Source organism: Phoenix dactylifera, chromosome 6, assembly GCF_009389715.1.
Source record: "Phoenix dactylifera cultivar Barhee BC4 chromosome 6, palm_55x_up_171113_PBpolish2nd_filt_p, whole genome shotgun sequence".
Taxonomy (NCBI): Eukaryota; Viridiplantae; Streptophyta; class Magnoliopsida; order Arecales; family Arecaceae; genus Phoenix; species Phoenix dactylifera.
Window position 1 is genome coordinate 15,345,026 of NC_052397.1, and position 20,579 is coordinate 15,365,604.

Sequence of the window (20,579 nt, forward strand, 5' to 3'; positions counted from 1 at the left end):
TAGATGTTTTTGTTTATTGCATATCTATCCATTAAGAAAATTTCAGTTATATTTAATTTTAAACCGCTAATTTCTTAACGGTGTTAGATAGTGTGGGCACATATGTAAGAAAATATATATATATATATATACATATAAAACAAATATTTTATAAAAATATACATACAAATATAAATTTTGAAAGAATATTTATACAAATTTTAATATTTAGAAAAATGCGTACAAAAAAAAACTCTATTTTTTTTGAAAATATTAATAATTGCTGAACCAATGCTTTCATCGCAGGGGCCCATGCACATAATTGGTCCTTATTTTTCAGCTAGCATTATTTAGCTTCAACTTATTTTAATGGCATCAAGTTTTACTAGTGAAGGTCATGTCCGACGTTTGAAATCAATATGGCGATTTTCGCATTTTAGCAATTTATATATATATTCATAACATAATAATAAAAATATCCGACACTTTAATAATGACCATTAAAACATAGCCATAGCCAACAATTTTTTTTATTAAATATATAATAGATATTTTATACAATTTTTTCAAAAAGGATATGTTTGATCAAACACAAACTACTCTAAAATATACCACTTTTGATCAACCAAATATACAAAAACTATGATATATTCATACATCAATTTTCAAAAAAAAAATTCCACAAATCAGCCAAGTCCTAAAGGATGAAGAGAATACTGTTTCTTTTTTTTCTTTTTTCCTTTGTTTGAGGGTTGGGGGGGTGTGGACTTAGAAAATGGATAGCATCACTGCTCAAAAACACCTCCAGCTTTAAAAATTGGGCAGTAGCACTACCCATCAACAACCACCTGTTTTGAAAACCTAGTAGCATCACTGGACATCAAGCAGAGAAAATGAAGGTGCAAGGTTATTATCAGCAAACCAATCAGCAAAAATGAAAAGATTTAAATGTGATGGTAGGTCATATGGTAGTAGGAGAAAATAGGTGGCAGTATCCTGCCTAGACACCTTAAAATTCACTAGCCTGCTTAAAGCAACAAAACTAAAGTAGCAATTGTCATTGCTCCATGAGAGAATTTACTCTTCAATGTACCATTATTAGCACTAACACAGTAACATATCACCTTAGGAGTGCTCTTTAACAAATTTTCCTGGAATGAATGATACAAAACCTATGTTGGTTTCCCTATTTTCACCATTACTAAGACGCCATATGTACATTCAAATTAAACACTACCAGTGAATTGATTGACAATTTTTTTTATAATTAGGAATCTTCAATTCTCCTATATAATACCTTCCCAGTACATATAAGTCTCATTCACAACAATCAGTGTGAATTTCTTGAGCATGCTTCCCTGCTAGCAGCTCATTAAGTCTTTGCAATCAAACAATATCTGTCTGGATCATTCATCAGATAAAAGGATGGCATAAAAAGGACTAAGTTTAGACTTCTGACATCATTTACAAGCACAGACATTAAAAAACATGGCAACTGCAAAATTGTTGGTTACCTTGTTTGACAAGCAGGGTGGCTCAGCCTGCCTACCCCTTATTTACAGTTTGTCGTCTCTCTTTATACAGGATTTGGCTACATGCCATTTGTACAAGGCTGTTCCTCTCTCTTCTTTTTCTTCTTCTTCCAGCACCATCTCCTTATCTTCTATAAATTCATCACATGTAACGGAACCATGATTTGAGCAAAATGTTAGATTCCATAATCAGAACGCAGCAGCAACAATCATTGTAACTACTACAAAACATGTGCCCTATGATCGTAACTGGCTTCAAGATAAAGGATAATTTAGCAGATGATTTTTATCTTACCAGCAAAGGAAAAAATTCAGGATTAGGCTTTGTAGCATGAGCATTGTTCATTTTATGTAGATTTACAAAGATTCACTTCCAATGATGCACTGAAAGAGGGAAAAAAATCAAAATGAGTTTAACCAAATAAGAAATGAGAATGTGTGGCACATTTTCATTTGAGACTGAAAAATCTTCACAATCAGGCTAAGGCCTAGATAAGGTAAAATTTGGTCATGCAAGACCTCTAGTAATACACTTGACAAATGAAACGTACTCCAATTTAAGATTCCCACAAGGTCATTGACTCCATTTGAGTCCTTGGCCTGCTCAAGGAAAGCAAAAACCTCCATAGCAATAAGGGATATATGAAAAGTTTATTCCTTAGCATGCAAGACTTTTCAATCCAAAACTGTTAGAAGAGCGCTAATCCCAGTCAACCCATGGCCCCTATATCATCAATATTAATAAACTGACTATGTGAAGTGAGAATTTAATTATGCTTTTCCAACAATCTATCCTGAAAATATTCGCACTCATTCTTCAATACATTACCGACAGTGTACTAGCCATAAAAAAATACTTCATTTGCCTCAATATCCCTGTACCACACGATGCCACCAGTTCAGCCTAATACATGTCCATGCGTACATATTTGCAAAACCATCAGCTCCAGCAACAACTCATGTGAGAAATGCTAATATCTACTCTCTCCAAAGCATTTAAGGGGCTCTATGAGTAATGATAATTATAAAAGCATCACATAAATACTTTTCATCCTAGGAAAAATATGCTTATTCCACTTTATCTTGGGGTGACACTAAAGAAACATCTTAAAGTTTCAAAAGTCCCCAAATTCTAGTATCCTTTTAGTTTACATTTTGTCAAGAAGAACATGGACTTATTCTGCGATCATGACCAAATGCGGCTCTTTTTGCTTCAGTTACAGCTTCATAAGTTAAGCATATGTTTTAATTTACTTTCTATTGGAAACAGTATCTGAATCAAAACTTTAGATTGTTAATGGAACAATGCACATCAGATTGGTCAACATTCATCAAAACTATTGTACCTAAGATCAGTATTAATAGTAGCATTCATTTGATATTCTTATTTACACGTAATGCAACATAGGATGCACTAAATCCATTTAATTATATCTACTGATGCTTATATTTTGGTGTGTTAAGCTCCATACTGTTTGAGAAGAATAGCATTGCATCCCATGGATTCATAAATCGCTACAACGGGACGGTATCATTGGTATTGTATCATTCCAACAAAAAACAGGCACCTGTTCAGGTGCCGAGCCACGAAAACCCTGTGCAGCATTCATTTGATATTTTGATTTACATGTAAACCAAAATAGGATGCACTAAATCCATCTAATTTATCTCCACTCATGCTTATAATTTGGTGCAACAAGCTCCACATATTTCTGTTGTGAAGAACGACAATACATCCCCTGGATTCATAAACTACTGAAATGGGGCGGTATCATTAGTCCCATAGCATTACAACACGAAAGCAACACCAGTTCAGGAACAGATACACAAAAATCCTGTGTATCAATATGTACCTGTCATACCGATGCATACTAACAATGCGCCAACTGTACCTATGCGTTCTGATAGTTTTTCATTCTTTTAATATTGTCGGTTTCGTTATATACCATTGGTACCAGTACCATACCATTAAGGCTGCAAATGGGTTGGGCTGACCTGTGAGCCGACTCGACCCTACCCGTTTAGACCTGACTTAATGCGTTCTTTAAGACCCATGGGGCTGGGTCGGGTTCAAACGTTAAAGTCTTTCACATTTCATTTCGGGTCTAAATTTTGTAAACTTTGACCCAACCCGTCCCGGCTTGTTGTACACTATATGGGTTTACTTTGGGTCTTCCTATTAGTTTTTTGACCCGATCCAAATTGTCCGAAGAGGTATTCCAAGTCATTTCTTCTTTTCCTCTGTTAAGAGAAAAGTGCTCAAACTAACCTTTCTACATTAAAAAAGACCAACTGTTAAGGTTATTAACCTTTTGAAGCATATTACAGTTCTAGATAAACATTCATGGAGTTTTGACTTTTGACCATGTTAGCAAACAATTTTTTTGGTAGTCAAAATTCAGTTTAATTCAAAAGAGCAAAATTTTCTTCATGAAATCTTGTTAGTAAATAAATGCAGACTTAGACTGGAATCGGGCCAGACCCGAACCCAAGTATTTTGGATTGGGTCTTGGTCATACATGAACCCAACCTGAACTAAACGACCCACTAGATCTAAAATATTTTCCATGGACCAGGCCCAACCCAACCCGACCATCTACTAGTCTGGGTCCGAATCCAATATCATGACCTTACATGAAATCGGGTCAGGTCAGGTTGGGGTCAAGCATGCCCCTATTCGACCCAACACATTAGCAACCCTACATATCGTTCCATTGGGGAAAAAAGTATAGGGTTCAATACCCATATTTAAAACCTTGTTCCATCCTAACATAGACTAACTTGCCACAAGAATGAAAGATGTAGAAGAGATTGTAGAGGTTGAAGTTCTCGCATGCCCTAATAAATTGCTATCCTTTCAAACACATTACCTCCCACATTTAGAAAAATTTTGGCATCCAACCATATGCCATCGTTTCTACTCCCTTATGGATCAAAATAGCAGATTTTTTGTGCTTAAACACCATAAAGAGCTTCTACATTGTTACCTAAAATAGATTTGTACTAATGTAACAATCTCCTACAGATAGTGAATATTCAACTCCTTATTTAGAAACTCTTAGGCCCAGTTTGGAAACAGAACTGAAAATTCTCGCATAATTTTCTTTTATCCACAATGGTTATATAATTATTTTGAGGGTAAGGCTAAAAAAGTCTTCTTTTGTGCTCCAATGCTTCATCTCCAACTCATGACTACATTGTACCATACTACAATTGACACTACAGTGATTCTTCTTGGTTCAAAGACAAATACGCCCTGCTCTTCATGATTAGCTTTAGCTAATAAAGGGTGTTCTCGGCCATTTTGATAATCAGGTGGGATAGAGAATGGGAATAAACCCGATACAAGGGGACGTAAGGAACTATTGATCCCCAGTTATCTAGGGATCGACTGAACTGTCAAGAATGAGCTATTCAACTCCAAAAAATGGCTTATTGTCGCTTATGCTTGGGTAAGTAAAGACACGTGCCTTATTGAACCGCTAATCCTGCTTCCAGGCTAGGCTTTTAGGCGACATAGTTTCAATGGTGCTAGAATTGGTTTATAACTTGATTTAGGTAATGAATATAATTTTGAATGGCATTACACCTTCTAATCTCTAAATTTAGTTCATACTTTCTATTTAACATGATAAGTGATCATCCCTCTAGCACAATTCTGTCATCCATTATATTCTACTCCCACATCTCAATAATATAAGAGATCTCCAAATAAATGTGTTGATCATCATTCCAAAGTGTTAATAACATGGTAAGAAATAGATGTTGACCAAATAGAAACAAGGAGCTAGATGAAGTAGCATATCTTTCAACCTCCAAGAAATAGTTGGAAACATAAAAAAAACCTGTGGAGTATCCCATCAATTCAGACATTCACTTAAACATCTCAAGCAGACAAACATAAGGAGCAATTTTGTGAAACTTCTATCTAGATCCAAGAAATCAATTCATATGATTGAGTTTTCTAGAAAATTCCTTAATTCTTATCAACAAAACTAATAGCAAGAATATAGAATAGACCAAGGCTTTAAATCCCATAGAATGAGGGTGTCCTGGTTTCTCCATAGAATGGGACGCCCCGCTGTCCCGCCCCATCCCTACATCGGTCCCAATAGGTATCCTCTGTTCCTCTCCCTTCTTCTTTCCTTTCTTTCTTTTTCTTCTTTCTTTCCTTCTTTCTTTTCTTTCTTTTTCTTCTACCTTCCTTTCTTTTCTTTCCTTTTTCTTTCTTTTTCTTATCCCTACCTTTCTTTCTTTTTTCCTTTTTCTTTTTCTTTCTCTCTCCTTTCTTCCTTCTTTCCTTCCTTTCCTTTTCTTCTCCCTTCCTTCCATTTTTCTTTTTTTTCTTCTTTACTTTCACTTTTTTCTTTTCTTCATCTTTTCTCTGTCTTTTCCTCTCACCACATGGATGGGTTTCAGAGTTCCAACCCGTCTCGATCCCATTTTTTCATGGGAATGGGGCAGGACGATCGGGACTTCCCCCGTCCCGCCAGGACTTAAAACCTTGGAATAGACATTGACCAAACCCAAAGAAAAGGGTTCAGATGGAATTTTGTGTGTCGACAAACTTATATTATTAATTGATGGAGGTTTCAGGGATTGTATCTTATTGATGCCATACAGTATGTCATGTGAAAACACAGTAACAGCACAAATACAGAGATACATGCCCTTATATCTTGCATGCCAGCCCATATTGCTCCATGTTGGTGCAAGCTAGTCAAGAGCAATTCAAGTAAAAACAAACCATTTTGTTTGTCAGAAACCCTTGCATATAGTTGGGCATGCACCCATATTGATCTGATGCAAGTTGGTCAAAAGTGATTCAAGGGCATGTAACAAACACTGCTCAGCTCAACATAGCATGGCATGATCCATACCTCGCCAGCAAGTAACCAGCATTGGCACAGATGTATGACACATTTTAATCCTTAGTTACAATTGTGTGCTTATATATTAAATGTGGAGTTTGCATGTCTTGCTTAATCCTAGAATTCATAATAGGCAGCTCACAATCAGCCAACAAAGCAAATTAAAGGCCTGCAAAAGCTTATCTTCTAGAACGTTCGAAATTCTCAGGATTCCACTTTCTCGTGGTATGTCTAGATGCAAGGGAAACTGCTTGGAAAACTTATTTTTCTTGGAAAATCTAGTTTTCCATTTCCATTTGTTTGTTTCATTCGAAAATAACAAAGTCGGAGAGCTTTTCCAGATAACATTTCCATTTCAATGGAAAACATTTAGTTTTCCTTTTTATTTCCATGGATTTCCTTGCAACCAAACCTAATTGCCTATATAAATCAAATTCCAAAAGCCTTTAAAGTAGTCTTCAGCTTACCATTCAAACATAAAACTACATGGCAAAAGCTAGAGGGCTTCAACAATCCATGGAAGAAATACATTATAAAGCAAACCCCTTTTTAACTTCTTAGCTTGATTGATGATTGATGAGACACCATATTACAACAGACTTTGGCATCTCGTTAAAATATTGAACTTCACTCTCCACCTGATAACTATAATCATACACAGGTTCACTTTTAACTCAATTCCTGTTTAACAAGTTCATAGTTCTCCCATATGAAGGCAGTTTAGTTAATGACAGAAGCATAAGTAACTTGAAGAATTTCACTCTCCAAACAATAGCTACAACCTATTCAAATTTTCTGAATATTTCATATGCATGGGCATCACATGCTTTGCTTCAGTCAAAGGCATATTAAAAAAAAACTCATATTAAAACTGGGTACTTCATAAAATACCATCAACATCCTTCAACCCTAACTAGAGAAGACCTAAGGAACATAAGAATCCCTTTAAAACTTACAATTTAGCAAAAGCATGCAAGTCTATGCTACCTAAATGTTAAAATTTTCACGTGGCAATTAATTTAGGAACATAAGAATCCCTTTAAAACTTGCAATTAAGCAATGCACACAAGTCCATGCTAGCATCTGAAGACTAAATGTTAAAATTTTCATGTGCCAATTAGAAGAAAGAAAAAAATAAAGTCAACTGAAGGTGAGCATTAATCCTCAATCACCTAAAAAGAGGTAGTAAAATATGCATCAAAGGTAGTAAAATATGCATCAATATCACTCTCAGTGGTTTATAAGACTATTCCACACATTCTCTACCAAATCATACGAAATCTATATGCGATATAGTGTCAAACATTATCAAACCGCTAAACATAGTTGAATTATTAAGATATACAAGCTTTGTCATGCATCAAGTTATCCTCCATCAGAGTCCAAAATTAGGGAATTTTTTTAGTATAAAAGATATGTTGTATCTAAGCTTGAAACACAACAACAAAAAAAAATCATAAAATTTGGTTACTGAGGAATTAAAAGCTAAGAGCCTAAGAGTAACTCTATAACATCATGGCTTCCTTAGTTGGAGCCTCCCCACAGAATCATAACAAAAACAAATTTGCCACAGTAAAGTACGAAATATGTTATAAATCAGATTCCCATAACTGATGACTTGCAGAAATCAGTCAGAAAAGCAAAAACCATCCAGAGATTTGGGTTCATACATACATGTCTGTTGATTCCATGGTACTGCTGAGAAAAATATTATCAGCTAAAATCACTGGGCTGTGTGAAACAGCCGCTCCAAAAAAAACACCTTATGTGCAGCCAATCTGTCTCATCAAGCCCTCAATCTCTCATAAAAGGATTTTTCTGCATCAGCAAGTCATTGTGTGTATGGTGGAGAGGAAAGGAGATCGCTCTAGAAGGTACTCCCATGGTTAGCAGTCATTATCTACATCTTGACATATTTGTCTACATAAGCCTGCAGATAAAAGAAAGTCAAATTGGTTTTTAAACAGATATTGGATTTTGCAATGGAACGTCTTTAGTCTTGTATAAAAGAGGAAAACCACCATCAATTGAGAATATATGATTGAAGTGAACAAACAAAACCACATTAGGATCAATTTTTGACAGCTATCGATAGTGGGGCACATTCCTTGTTCAAAACTCCTCCAGTTAAGCCATACTCTGCCCAAGGCCCCCACCAAGAGACCCCAGTCGAGTAAAGATCTAGATATGGAAATTGAACCCAGGACATGAATATTTCTTATAAGACCCCTAATCGGTAAAATATTTAATCCAATAAGAAGTATCTTTTTCTATTTATCAAAGAATTCATACTAAAATCAGTAGAACACAAAAGAAGACTGGAGAAATACATCGTGTTCAGAGGAAAAGGTATTTCCTCTGGGTGCAGAAGCTTGAAATACTCATATGAGATTTTTCTATTTAAACATATGCAAGAAAAAAAAAGAACATAACAATGTATGGTATAAGCAATATGGACATACCATCACCAGCTTGGTCAGTTTTCGCTGTGATGACTCTACATATTGATTGATCTTCACCTGTGTTTTGGGTATCTGATGACTTGGAATTGCACCAGAAACCTTATCCACTGTTTTCTTCACAATGGTCTTAAATGCCTCTTTGCTCATGTTTCCCTGTCTCCATGAAGGCTTAAGGACTTCCTTCACAAAATCTGCAAGGGCAATCTTGAGAAGTTTCAGCGACCTTGAATGCTTGCTCTTCTTCTTTCCAGGTGATCGAACCTGGCCAATCTCAATTTCGCCTGCAGCAGTGTTCCCTCCTTCAGTTGGAATGACTGGGCTCCAGTTTTTCGCATCCACTTGTTGAGGGCTCCCGTTCTCAACAGCATCCACCTCTGCATCTGTGGCCACCTCACCAAATTCATCAACTTCCGACATAAGTTCAGCACCTGTGCCATCTTTCTGCCTATTGTTATCCTCAACATCTAAAGGCCTAGTCAAACTGTTGATTTTTGGTGCCATGCCTGCATCATTAGCAGCCAGGTTTTGCTCTTGAACATGATTTAGATTCTCGAGTGTGTTAGAAGATGGTTCGATGCTGTCAAAGAGTGGATCATACGGGACACCAGATGCAGGATCCCTAACAAACTGCTTGTCCACATCCGGTAGCACTTCTGCAGAACTTTCATGAGAATAACCAGCACTTCTTGGCAAGAATTGCTCTCCTGATCTTCTTGAATTGGGTGGTGAATCTGCCAACCTTGAACCACAACCACCTAATGGCCCATGGCTTGAACTGAACGAAGAATCATATTTACTAGAACCAATCTTTAAGCTTCCAGGTGGATCTTCAAAAGTAGATGCAAACGGGTTGTAGTGGGCGGAGATAGATGTTTTTGGTGCCCCAGTATCAGATAGCTGAGGTAGCAAATTGCTCTCTGAGAAGGTCGATGAGAATCTTTGTAGAGAAGGATTAGTCATGCCCGGGCCACCCACATTTGAAGGAAAATTCATGCTGGAAAGGCGTTGCCGGTCATACGAAGGTTGTGAATAAGGCAGATTGCTGACAGTAGGGAATTCTTCCCTAGAGGAAAACCCTAGGGGCAGACGATTCCCAAGGAAAGACTCTGATTGATTTGAAACGGTTTGAGGATACATAGCACTGCTTCGGGAATACAAATTAGAAGAACTAGGCGCCTGAGCAGGAAATGGAACTCGAGCATCATCATGAGGAGATTGATGATGCAAATGATATTCCCCCTGCCATAAATCCGAGATGATTCGAAAACCTTCACGCATAGGAGGGCGTGATAACCAATCTGCTCTATGAAATGGATCATTCTGCTGATTTTCCAATGGCAAAGACCTCCATTTAAACTCATCCTTATGCAAGGGAGGATGATGAGACGACTCCATTGACTGGAAAGATTGAGGACGAAAATCAACTAACTGAGAACGAATCAGCTCCACCGGAGGATAGGACCTTATAGAAGGAAAGTCGTTTCTAGGTGGCATAATATTTTGCTGAAACTGCATGTGTGAAAATTCTGTTGCAGGAAAGGCAGGCCTGCTGGGCAATCCATTCACATGTGAAGGTGGTGGCAAAGTGGGATATGACCACATGGAGTTCGGAGGATGCACACATTGAGAATGGTAATCACTAGCCACAGGTGGTCGGTGGGAATTTAACATATCTAAGGGACGAGGCTGTGAGTAGCCTGTGACTGGTGGTGGGAGATTCTCTCTAGGATGTTGTGAAGCAAATGGTGCAGTAATATTGTCAGCAGGAAGGAAGGGAGGAGGATGCCCCTGGGGTGCAGGTAGCAGCTGAGATGGCTGAGATTTATCATCGGGAACTGAAAATCTGGTTGGGGGAAACTCATTCAGAAGCAACCTTTGATTCCAAGGCTGACTTGTAGGATCATGATTTGCAGATGAATAGCTCACAGAACTTGGGATTTGATACGTCTGAGATGCTAGAGCATCTTCTGAATATGGCGGAATAGAAGGGACATGATTTTGAAATGCATCAGCCTGAACAATTTGACCCTCTGCAAGAGAAAAATGAACAGCATTTTGAGATTCCAAAATAGCAGTGCAAGCACAAGTGGCTTGTGAAGAATGAAAAAATACAAGCTCACCTGAGTTAGCTTGTCCCAAAACAGTTTCTTTGAGCAAACCTTCAGATTTATGAGAAGGTGAAGGCTGGGAGGATTCTAGCATAGGCTGAGTTGTTTCTTCCTCCACATCATTAATCTTAGGTGCCTCCTGCACCATTTCCATTTGTTTTGGTTCCTTCACTTGACTAATAATATCTTGAGAAGCTTGATCAGTAATTTGTTGTTCCCCAGTATCATTTTTCAAACTCAGTATTGCATCATCTATCACAGAGTCCAATGCAATTTTCTTACCCAAAACTCCATCATGAGTAATCTTAGTCCTGGCCTCAGACAATTTCTCATCAGTCTGCACCTCCAACCTCTTTGTTTCTTCCAGATTGACATCATCGGACTTCTCAAAATCCATATTTGTCATTAAACCCGTAGCATGGTAGTGGTTTTCAGAAACCAAAGTATCATCATGCCCATCATAGTTGTCAGAACCTTGTGCAAAGTCTTTATGATCTGGCTGCCTGTCCTGGTGCTGTCCAACATCCTGGTGGAGAAAACACGATGCCCCATGGAAGCACCTTCCTTGAATAAAATTGAAATATTTGGGAGGCTGATCTTGATCTCCTCTCTCAGATAGAGTTGTCCGCCTATAATCTGACGGCGACTTACTCCTGCTCCTTGTAGGGGACAAGCTGAAAAAATACAAAGTGTACAAGGCATTTTAGACTCTGCTGCATTTCGCATGAACATGAATACAAACTCACAAAGCATGTGCAGCAAAGCATTTGAAATCTCAAATATCCGAAAATAATTTGACCAAACGACATATCCACCAAATTACATAGAAAATCATGATATTGTACCTGCAAGATCGCCTGCATTTGTCTCTTCTCCTAGGACTGCGACTCCACCTCCATCTACTTTCTTGTGGTGACCGACTGTGACTCCAACTCCTCACCCTTTTACCGCACCTTTCATTGCTGTGCATCCCATCAGAGACGCTGTCACCGACACCTTCTCTTACCAATTGCCCAAATTCATCCACATTTGGTGTAGTGGATTCCTGCTTTGCGTCCCCTGAGTGAAGCTTAGTGAATTGACAGTCAAGATTAATACTTTTACCCCCCACAATATCATTGTCCTCAGAAGGTTCAGAAGTTCCAGTCTTATCATGCAGTCTCTCATCATGTTGATCGTGATTACTATGATCAGACACAATTTCAATTGCATCAATAGAATCAGCAAAGATAACACCTGGTGGTGAAGATTTTTGTGGGGATGAGCAACCAAAAGGAGTAGCTTCTTTGGGCATTGTGGACAAAGAATGACTTGAATCAGTCTGCAATCTGGATTTCTCGGTCCCAGGAAGACTCTTAGGGCTAAAATTAAGAGGCAATTCATACCCCTTATCCTTTTGCAAGTCTGACCTGTCTACAGAAGCTGAATGGGAGGTCCTAGCAGGGTTGATGCTATCCACATAGCCTTTATCATCATCTTCTCCACTGTCATCCGAAGCATAACCTTGTATAAGCTGGAATGGGCTTCTGTCTTTAACAAATACCCTCGGAGTTTCTGTAGTTTTGCCACAGACAGCATCTGGCGCAACATTGACCCAGCTAGAATCTTGAGTTAGTGGCCTAACAGGCTGTTGCATGTCATCATCTACAGCACATTCAGCAGCACCAGGCAAAGGCCTGACTGGACTAACATCTTTGATAAATGATGAGCCCCTGTCATCTGAAAAATAATATCAGATTGGTAATTTATCTAAAAATAAAAGTAACTACTATGGTGAAACACATGGATATAATCCCAGCCCAAGATAGATAAATGACAGTGCAACCATCATAAGAAAAGGGTGGTCTAGTGCACAAGGCTCCCGCTATTGTGGGGTCTAGGAGGGTCAGATTTCTATATCCTTAGTCCCACATGTGGAGAGGTTGTTTCCATATTCCGAACCCATGATCTCCAGGTCACAATGCATTGCATCAAGGCACCCTCGACGATCATCATAGGAACATTTTAAAAAATCAAATTCTAACTATATATGCAAGCATACACGAGACTAGGCCGTAAGATAATTTACTAGAGAAATATAAAAACCTTGTTTCTGAAGAAAATTCTAAGACTTCCTCAAATTTAATAAAGTTGTTCCCCACCTTAAGCGTCACGGACAGGTGTGCCTAAACAGCTAAACTATGGCATGGGCATCCAATTAGAGGTGCCAGCAGGTCGGGTTCAGGTTTGGTTTGATCCATACCCAAACACAATCTATTTGTTAGATCCCAAAGCCAAAACCCAATCAAAACTCTATACCCATATCCAATATCAGACCCAAAAAAATGTCGGGTATCAGATCAGGTTTTGGGTAGAAATCAGTTACTTAACAAGTTATTTAGCTACAATTTTGCAATATTTTAAATTCACTTAACACATCTAAAATGCTACCTCATGAACGGTGAAACAAGTAACAAAAAATGATATTAAAATATATTAAAAAATATCTCAAAAAAAGGTATCTATTTGACTATTACTTTGTTATTTAAGCATCAATGCAATCATAAGATTAGAAGCATGAAAAGACCCTACAATAATCGAGCTCGATATAATATTAAATCATAACAAATATGTTGTAAAAAGACTACCATAACTGATAATGGATAAGGATTTGGTAGAACAAGATGGGTTACAGTCTAACTACACTCTGCTTCATTTTTCTTTTATGATTAAAAAGAAAAATTGACAGATACACGTACAAACATGAATATAAGCATATATAGATCTCCAAGACTTCAGTCAAACATAGGATGATCGACCCCAGCAATACCTTAGGTACCATGTGACCTAGTTTATCCGCGTACACTTTGTCTTGCCTTTATTGTTGAAATAACCAAAATATCCATTTATTAGCCAAAAAGAACCACAAAGAGAAAGGCATTTTTGTCTTTTAGCCTAATAATAATCATTGTAACAGTTGTGCTATGGTACAACGTAATCATGACAAGAGGATAAAATTGATTTATCTGAATAAAAAAAAAAAGACTTATCCCACCTTGTCCCACTTTATATGGAATTTATTATACCCAGAAAGGATACCCAAAATTTATCCCCAAATTCCCCATTCCACCTCCAAAGTAGGCCTAAGAAAGGGGCATAAATAAAAAGGATAAACAAGGGATATAAAGCAGTTGCTATTCATTAGTCAAGAGTGGGAAAACATGTCCTATTAGACTACACAGAAACAGGAAGAGGAAAACCTATGAATATCCAATAAATTTGTCTCTCAGCTGAACTTGAGAACCCATCATAGTTGTCAGAAAATCATTTACATTTCCTTTTTCTTATTCTTAACCAATACCATTTTGTTTCCCTTATCAAGTACCCACCCTCATTAAAATAGATCAGTTGTCCAAAATAAAGTGCCAAAAAATGACAGCATCTACAAGAGCTAAGTCATCTGAAAATACAGCAGAATATTATAACCAATTCATGCAACACAGGAATAAATTATGCAGGAATAAACAGATGAAACTATTATTCTGTAATAAACATAACGAAACAAATTGATTATCAAAGCAGAATATCTAAGTAAGAAAAGGCAATAAGGGGAAAAGAAAGCAGAACAAAGAGTTTCAAACTGATACCTTCCCCTTCTTGCAGTATGGATGAAGGTCCTGAACAGGATACAGTGCTAGACATTGCACCCTCCCGAATGAGCCCTGTTGTACTCTGAGGTGCTGGCTCTTCAACAACATCCCTTTCATTAGTTAGAGAGGCAGACTCTCCAGTCGCTACTGTGTTTAATTTGTTGAGACCAGCATCACCACCAGGCAGGCGAACATCATCTAGACATGCTCCATATGGTAAAAGGTTCAGTATCAATGTAACACACACCACAACTTTTTGACTAAAAAATAACACAAAAAACAAGCATTAGGCTGAAAACCATATAACGACTTTGCGTGTGAGAAGACATGCAAGGCACAAGTTCAAAAAAGAGTCCCTCAGCTGATTTGATCTGCGTAATTGGAAGAAAGTTAAACAAGACAAAATGAGAAGTACATGCAAAAGAGCATCCACACATAGAAGCAGCAGAAAATACAGCCAACTGCCAAAGACACAAGCAGCAGCCTCACAACAGAGTATAGGGTCCAGAAGATCAAGTTTGGCCAAAATAAATAATTAATGACTAAATGCGGCCACAAAAAGGCTGAGAGCAGTAGTGAAAACTCCAAAAGCAACACAAGGCACGGAAGCAGGCGTTTACAAATTAAATGTTACTATACTGACAGCATGGAACAAACCAAAATCTGGGTCCATGCTAAAGAAGCGAAAAGAACTAAAGCACCTGGACAATAGTTGTTCCCAAAGAAGCAACATAGCATTAAATAACAGTAACTGCAGGGAACCAAATAGTCCACAAATAGATTGCCTTCAAAATGCCTGCCCGCTTGCCTTGCTGTGAGCAATGTCTAAAACTTACAACAGGCTCTGACACTCCCAATGTTACTATGCTGAAAGTGTGGGACAAAACAAAACCTGGGTCTCTGTTATTTCCAAAACTGAGAGCAGTCCTTTCTTTCCTTAGTGTCCACTGATTGTAGAAATTCTCCAAGTCCAAAGACTTACTTCCTTTTCATTAAAGAAGAAACCAGCTTGCTAGATGACAATCTTAATTAAATGATATCAATAGTTACCTAAAGCTGCATTAAAAATAATTCTAATATCCAGAGCAAATGTAAACCTGTTGATCTTAATCAAGTCAGAGCAATAAGAAGCGGCTGAAGAGCATTGGGTACCGGTCATGGAGCAAATAAACAGATTTTAAGTGGGTGTGACATCAACTAAGACTAAAGCAATTACATCCTAGCAGAATAAAGATCAGTTAGGGTGATCATATTAACATCAGAAAGTAATTAAAGTAACCATTCATCTTTCTCAGATTGTAATTAAAATGGAAAGAATTTTGGAAAGCAATCCAATAGACTTGCAAATCAAAATTAGATATGGAGAAGTTTTTAGAAAACAATACTTTTAGGTACGCATTAAATTCTAAATGTGTAACAGCAGTCATTGGAGTGTCAAAGTTGGAACACTCACTAGACAAACTTAGAGTGGTCAAAAGCCACTGAATAAATACTTCAAGCTTATTAATTGATATAAAATATACATTATTGAAAATGCAGAGCTCTACTTTCAGCTTAGAAACACAACATAAGTAGTAAAACTGAATAGTCCTTAGGATATATGTTGGCCTACAGGAACTTATAAAGCGCCAAAATTTGTTCTACAGATTGACAATAGCAAGTTCCCGAGTCATCCTTAAAAATCATCTTCTCCCTCCTCCTCCTCCATCAACTTTTTACCCTTGCTTTCTTATGCATAAGTTGATAATCATCCTTGGTCTTTTTTCTCTATAGATGAATTTTTCAACTTTGAGTCATGACATTACTAATCCATATTAAGACCATGGACTTGAGATCTTGAGGAGTACTTGTGACTGAGCAGTTGCCATTTCTGCATTCATCAAAAGAGCTAGACACTAGGAGCAACCAGCATGCTATTGTTAATAAGAAATGGAGCAGGAAAAAAAGCTACTATGTCTAATTTAGTTTAGACTCATTCCTCCAATATTCATTTCAAACTTCTTAGAGTAGAGCCTCTCTGGAGATCACAAGTTCTAAAGGTGGAAAAAACAGGCTTAGATGTATAAAAACAATTCAGCGACTTCGAAATGAAACAAGTAGTGCTTACTATATCATCCTTCTGCCTCACACTCAGCAATTATGCGTAAAGATGCAGAAATGGTAGAACATGGCCAATTATAAAATTGCTTAAATTTTAAGAGAAATGTGGCATAAAAATAGCAGAAAATCATCTTAAAGATACACAACAAGGAATGCAAGCAACAATTTTAAGAGAAATTGCCCACAAGCTTAAAATTTCAGTATTCACATGACCATGTACACCAAAATTCACATATCAGTATAAAAGGAGACTTGTTACAAGTATAGAAACGAAAGGCAGCCGCACTTGTCAGTCACTGGCATAGCAAGTGACTATGCATAAAATAGCAACCTTTGAATATTAATTTTAATGACAATCAAGGATTAATGGATCCCAGAAATTGCAAGGGTAGAGAAGTGTGAAGGAAGCAAGAGATGTTCACTAACCTTCCACATCCATGTCCGATGCAGTAGGTGAACTCAATGCATCTTCATTTTCCAATTTATCAGATGGCAAAGAACTCTCCATTTCCAATGGCCTCTCTGAATGTTTGTTTGATTCCATTTCAAAACGAAATTTCTTTTTCATCCACTGAAAATATTCATACCCAATAGCAGCGGCACTCCCAGGTGCACCTCCAAACAAGAAGGCAAATTTTGGATTCTTGACCTCACTTGCACAAGCCAAGTTTTCAAATTCAGGTCCAACCTTTGCAATAAAATGACACAGCACCTCAATATTCCGAACAACATCTTCTTCAATTGGCTTCGGTGGAGGTGGAGGGAGATCTCCTGATGCTTCTCCTTCCACTGGTAAAACCTTCTTTCCAGCATCATTACCTTCACGTATGAGTAAACTTCCAGACACAGGGGCACTATCAACTGTTCGGGCTGGAGTAACTGGGGCATCAGCAGGAACATGCCCTAAGGAACAGGCTCCATCAGCTGCAGAATCCATCGAAGGTGCCTTGGTAGCAGTTGAAAGGTCCGCCATTGGAGGAGCCGGTGGAGGTGGTGAAGGTGGAAGGGGTGGAGGAGAAGACGGAGGAGGGGGAGGTGGAGGGGGTGGAAGGGAGGGTGGGTGAGCATCTCCAACTGAAGTACTTCCAAATGGCACAAATTGAGCATGCGTTACTGAGACAAAACTAGATGGAGGAGGAAGTGGAGGACTTGGCACATGTTGAATCCCAGGAGGGGGCAGGGGAGGAGCCCTATACAGAACTTGTCCTTGCGAAGGAGGAGGTGGAGGTGGAAACATTCTTGGCGGTGGCGGCAACTGTTGTGGTATTTGGTAGCCATTCTGGCTTGACATGGATGGAGGGTAAGAAGGGCCCGGGCCGGCATAGGAAGGAACGATTGGGGCACTTCCATGGACTGGAGGAGGAGGTCGGCGGACGTAAGGCTGCCCCATGCGGCCATGTTGCATAGCTGGAGGGGGTGGGCCGGGAGGGGTTTGCTGGAATGGAGGCGGCGGCAGCCCGTGCCTAAATTGGCGGGCATAGTTCCCTTCTCCATACATCTTCCACTTTTAGAATCTCTTCTTCAAAGTTCAGACACTATTTGGAGTTTCCTACATGATTCGTACTAGAACCTTTCAGTCGCTTCTTCGCTTCTTTCAGAAGAAAAGGAAAAAAGAAAGAAAAAGGGGCGTTTTTTTCTCTATACCATCAGTAAAGCTGCAGAAATTCAGAAAATCCACCAGATTAAAAAAGAAAGAAAGAAAGAAATTTACGCAAGGCTCGATATTACGAAAATGTATAGAAATAGAATACCACAGAAATCAATCCAAGAGTACTAAATCTATCAAAAACTACACAAAAAGCACCAAAATTATCAGTATCTCCGATTACCAGTAACTCAAAAAGCGCCTAAAACCCACTCCTTCGTCACAGAACAGTATCAAGAGAAAAATTTTCACGAAAAATTCGATCAAAAACCATTCCTTTTACCTCTAACGAACATAATCCATAACCCTAACCCTTTAAGCCGAATCAGATTCCAAACCTAGGGCAAGCACCAATCGTAGCACCACAAGCGAACTTCATTGCTTCATAAATCGAACACCATCGAATTCTGAAACCAAAAGCATACCTTTTTCGTTGGAGACGGCGTACAGATCCCCTGTCACATCATCACCCCTAGCGATCGTTCGGAGGCCTCAGGGATTGAGCAGCGAAACAGGGGAATTCCGATCGAAAAAACAAAAGCGAGGGCTTGAGGGTTCGGATTCGAACAAGACAGGCGAGGGAGGAATAAACCCTCCAAGATTTTTCTTTGTTTATTTACTGATTTTTCTTCCGTTCTCCGTGACAGCGAGGGCGGAGAAGAGGGAGGAGGAAGTGTCGGTTAATTGAAGGAGCTCTTGGAGGGGGAATATAGAGTGGCGTCGGACGTGGAACGGTGGGATGGGCAGAGATCGACCGTACAAAATAAATCGAACGGTCAGGACTCCACTGAACGGAAAGAGTTAATCTTCTTAGACTTATTATTCTTGAGCTTTAATTTTATTTTTATTATTATTATATATATATATATATTATTTTTTTTACTTTTTAGTGAAACGGATGTATTGGGTACGAATATATAGAAAAATCAAAAAATAACAAGTTTCAAAGTGCGCCAAATAATCCCCTTCCTCCTAGCAATAGCATCTTTTCAAAATGGTTAATCATATACGAAGCTACCCAATCTACTACCCCGTTGGCTTCATGATACGCGTGCTTTGTCCGCAAGACCATTCCATCACTGATCATAGCCTGGATGCCCCTAAGCAGCGGGTGGCACATGCCCACCCCTAGAACTTTTATTATCCTTCAAAGAAAATCTAAAATAACAATATTATTATCCAAAAAAAAAAGAAGAAATCTACAAAACAAACACTAGATCTAGATTATTTAACTAAAAAATTATAAACTCAAAAAAGGAAGCTGGGTTTTTCCTCAAATAAAAATAGAAAAGAAAGAAAAAAAAAAAAAAAAACTGGGTTTCGTTCCTATTGGTCCATCTTGATTGAAGGATATGGGTTTGCTTATGAATATGGGTGTCATTAAAAGGGTAGGGAGGGTTTTGGCTGTGTGTGTGTGTGTGTGTGTGTGTGTGTGTGTGTGAGAGAGAGAGAGAGAGAGAGAAGCAGGACTCTGAATATAGGTTTTAGTGGTTATGAGGACCAGCAAGTAATTATGAATCTTGTAAGGGCAGAAATATTAAATAAGGAAGAGGAACTAATTTAAGTTTTTTTTTCGGAAAAAAACTAATATGAGTTTTCACAAGCACGACCCACTTGATGCGCAAAATATAATTTTCCAACTATTTTAGAAATATTATCTATTAATGTAATAAGTTATAATAAATAAGAAGTTTCAATAATTAATTTTTTGTGATAAATTTTAATGATTGCCAATACATTAATATTTGCATCATTAATATACGTTACATATAAGGCAATAAACTTGAATATAGCAGTATTCATGCGGTGAATGGAGAACTTTAGCCTTTATTTCAAAAAAAAAAAAAAATATATATATATATATATACACAATAAATAATATATTAATATATAATAAATTAGAATAGATATAATAATTTTACTTATCATCCAAGATAAAGAATTGTATTAATGATAACATAAATACAGACATCCACATGATGAATGGAGAGCTAATACATGTCGTCGAGTCTCCATTTTAATTATATATAATACAATCGTCATTATAAATGCCGTAAAATTGCAGTGTGGAGATAAAGATATAGGTTCGAAGGTTGTTAAGATTAATAGAACGCTAATGCAAATTCTGGGGATGCTTTCTAAACTAATCGGTGAAAATGATACCTATGTAATTTTCTTACAAAACTATCCTCATACAAAATTATTATTATTCGATAATAAAGTTTTTCATAGCAGTTAATTAGATTTCCATCC

The 20,579-nt window shown here is 37.8% G+C and overlaps 1 protein-coding gene across 10 annotated transcripts; it reads right to left on the reverse strand.

Moving 5' to 3' along the window:
- Positions 1-567: 567 nt before the first annotated feature.
- On the reverse strand, positions 568-19,014 carry LOC103722082. 10 transcript variants are annotated; one of them, XR_005512252.1, is made up of 9 exons: positions 18,752-19,014; positions 17,108-18,336; positions 14,579-14,779; positions 11,798-12,671; positions 10,965-11,626; positions 8,845-10,874; positions 8,057-8,312; positions 1,494-1,642; positions 568-852 (listed from the first exon to the last, which is right to left on the reverse strand). XR_005512252.1 is itself a non-coding variant. In XM_039127546.1 (7 exons), exons 2-7 carry the CDS (start codon positions 18,177-18,179, stop codon positions 1,571-1,573), a joined length of 4,911 nt encoding a protein of 1,636 aa, XP_038983474.1. In that variant the 5' UTR covers positions 18,180-18,230; positions 18,752-19,014; the 3' UTR covers positions 1,318-1,570. The 10 variants fall into 10 exon arrangements, 3 of the variants coding, with proteins under 3 accessions (XP_038983474.1, XP_038983473.1, XP_038983475.1); XR_005512250.1 differs by lacking the exon at positions 568-852 and adding an exon at positions 1,807-1,895 and having other exon boundaries at positions 1,318-1,642; XR_005512249.1 differs by lacking the exon at positions 8,057-8,312.
- Positions 19,015-20,579: the final 1,565 nt, after the last annotated feature.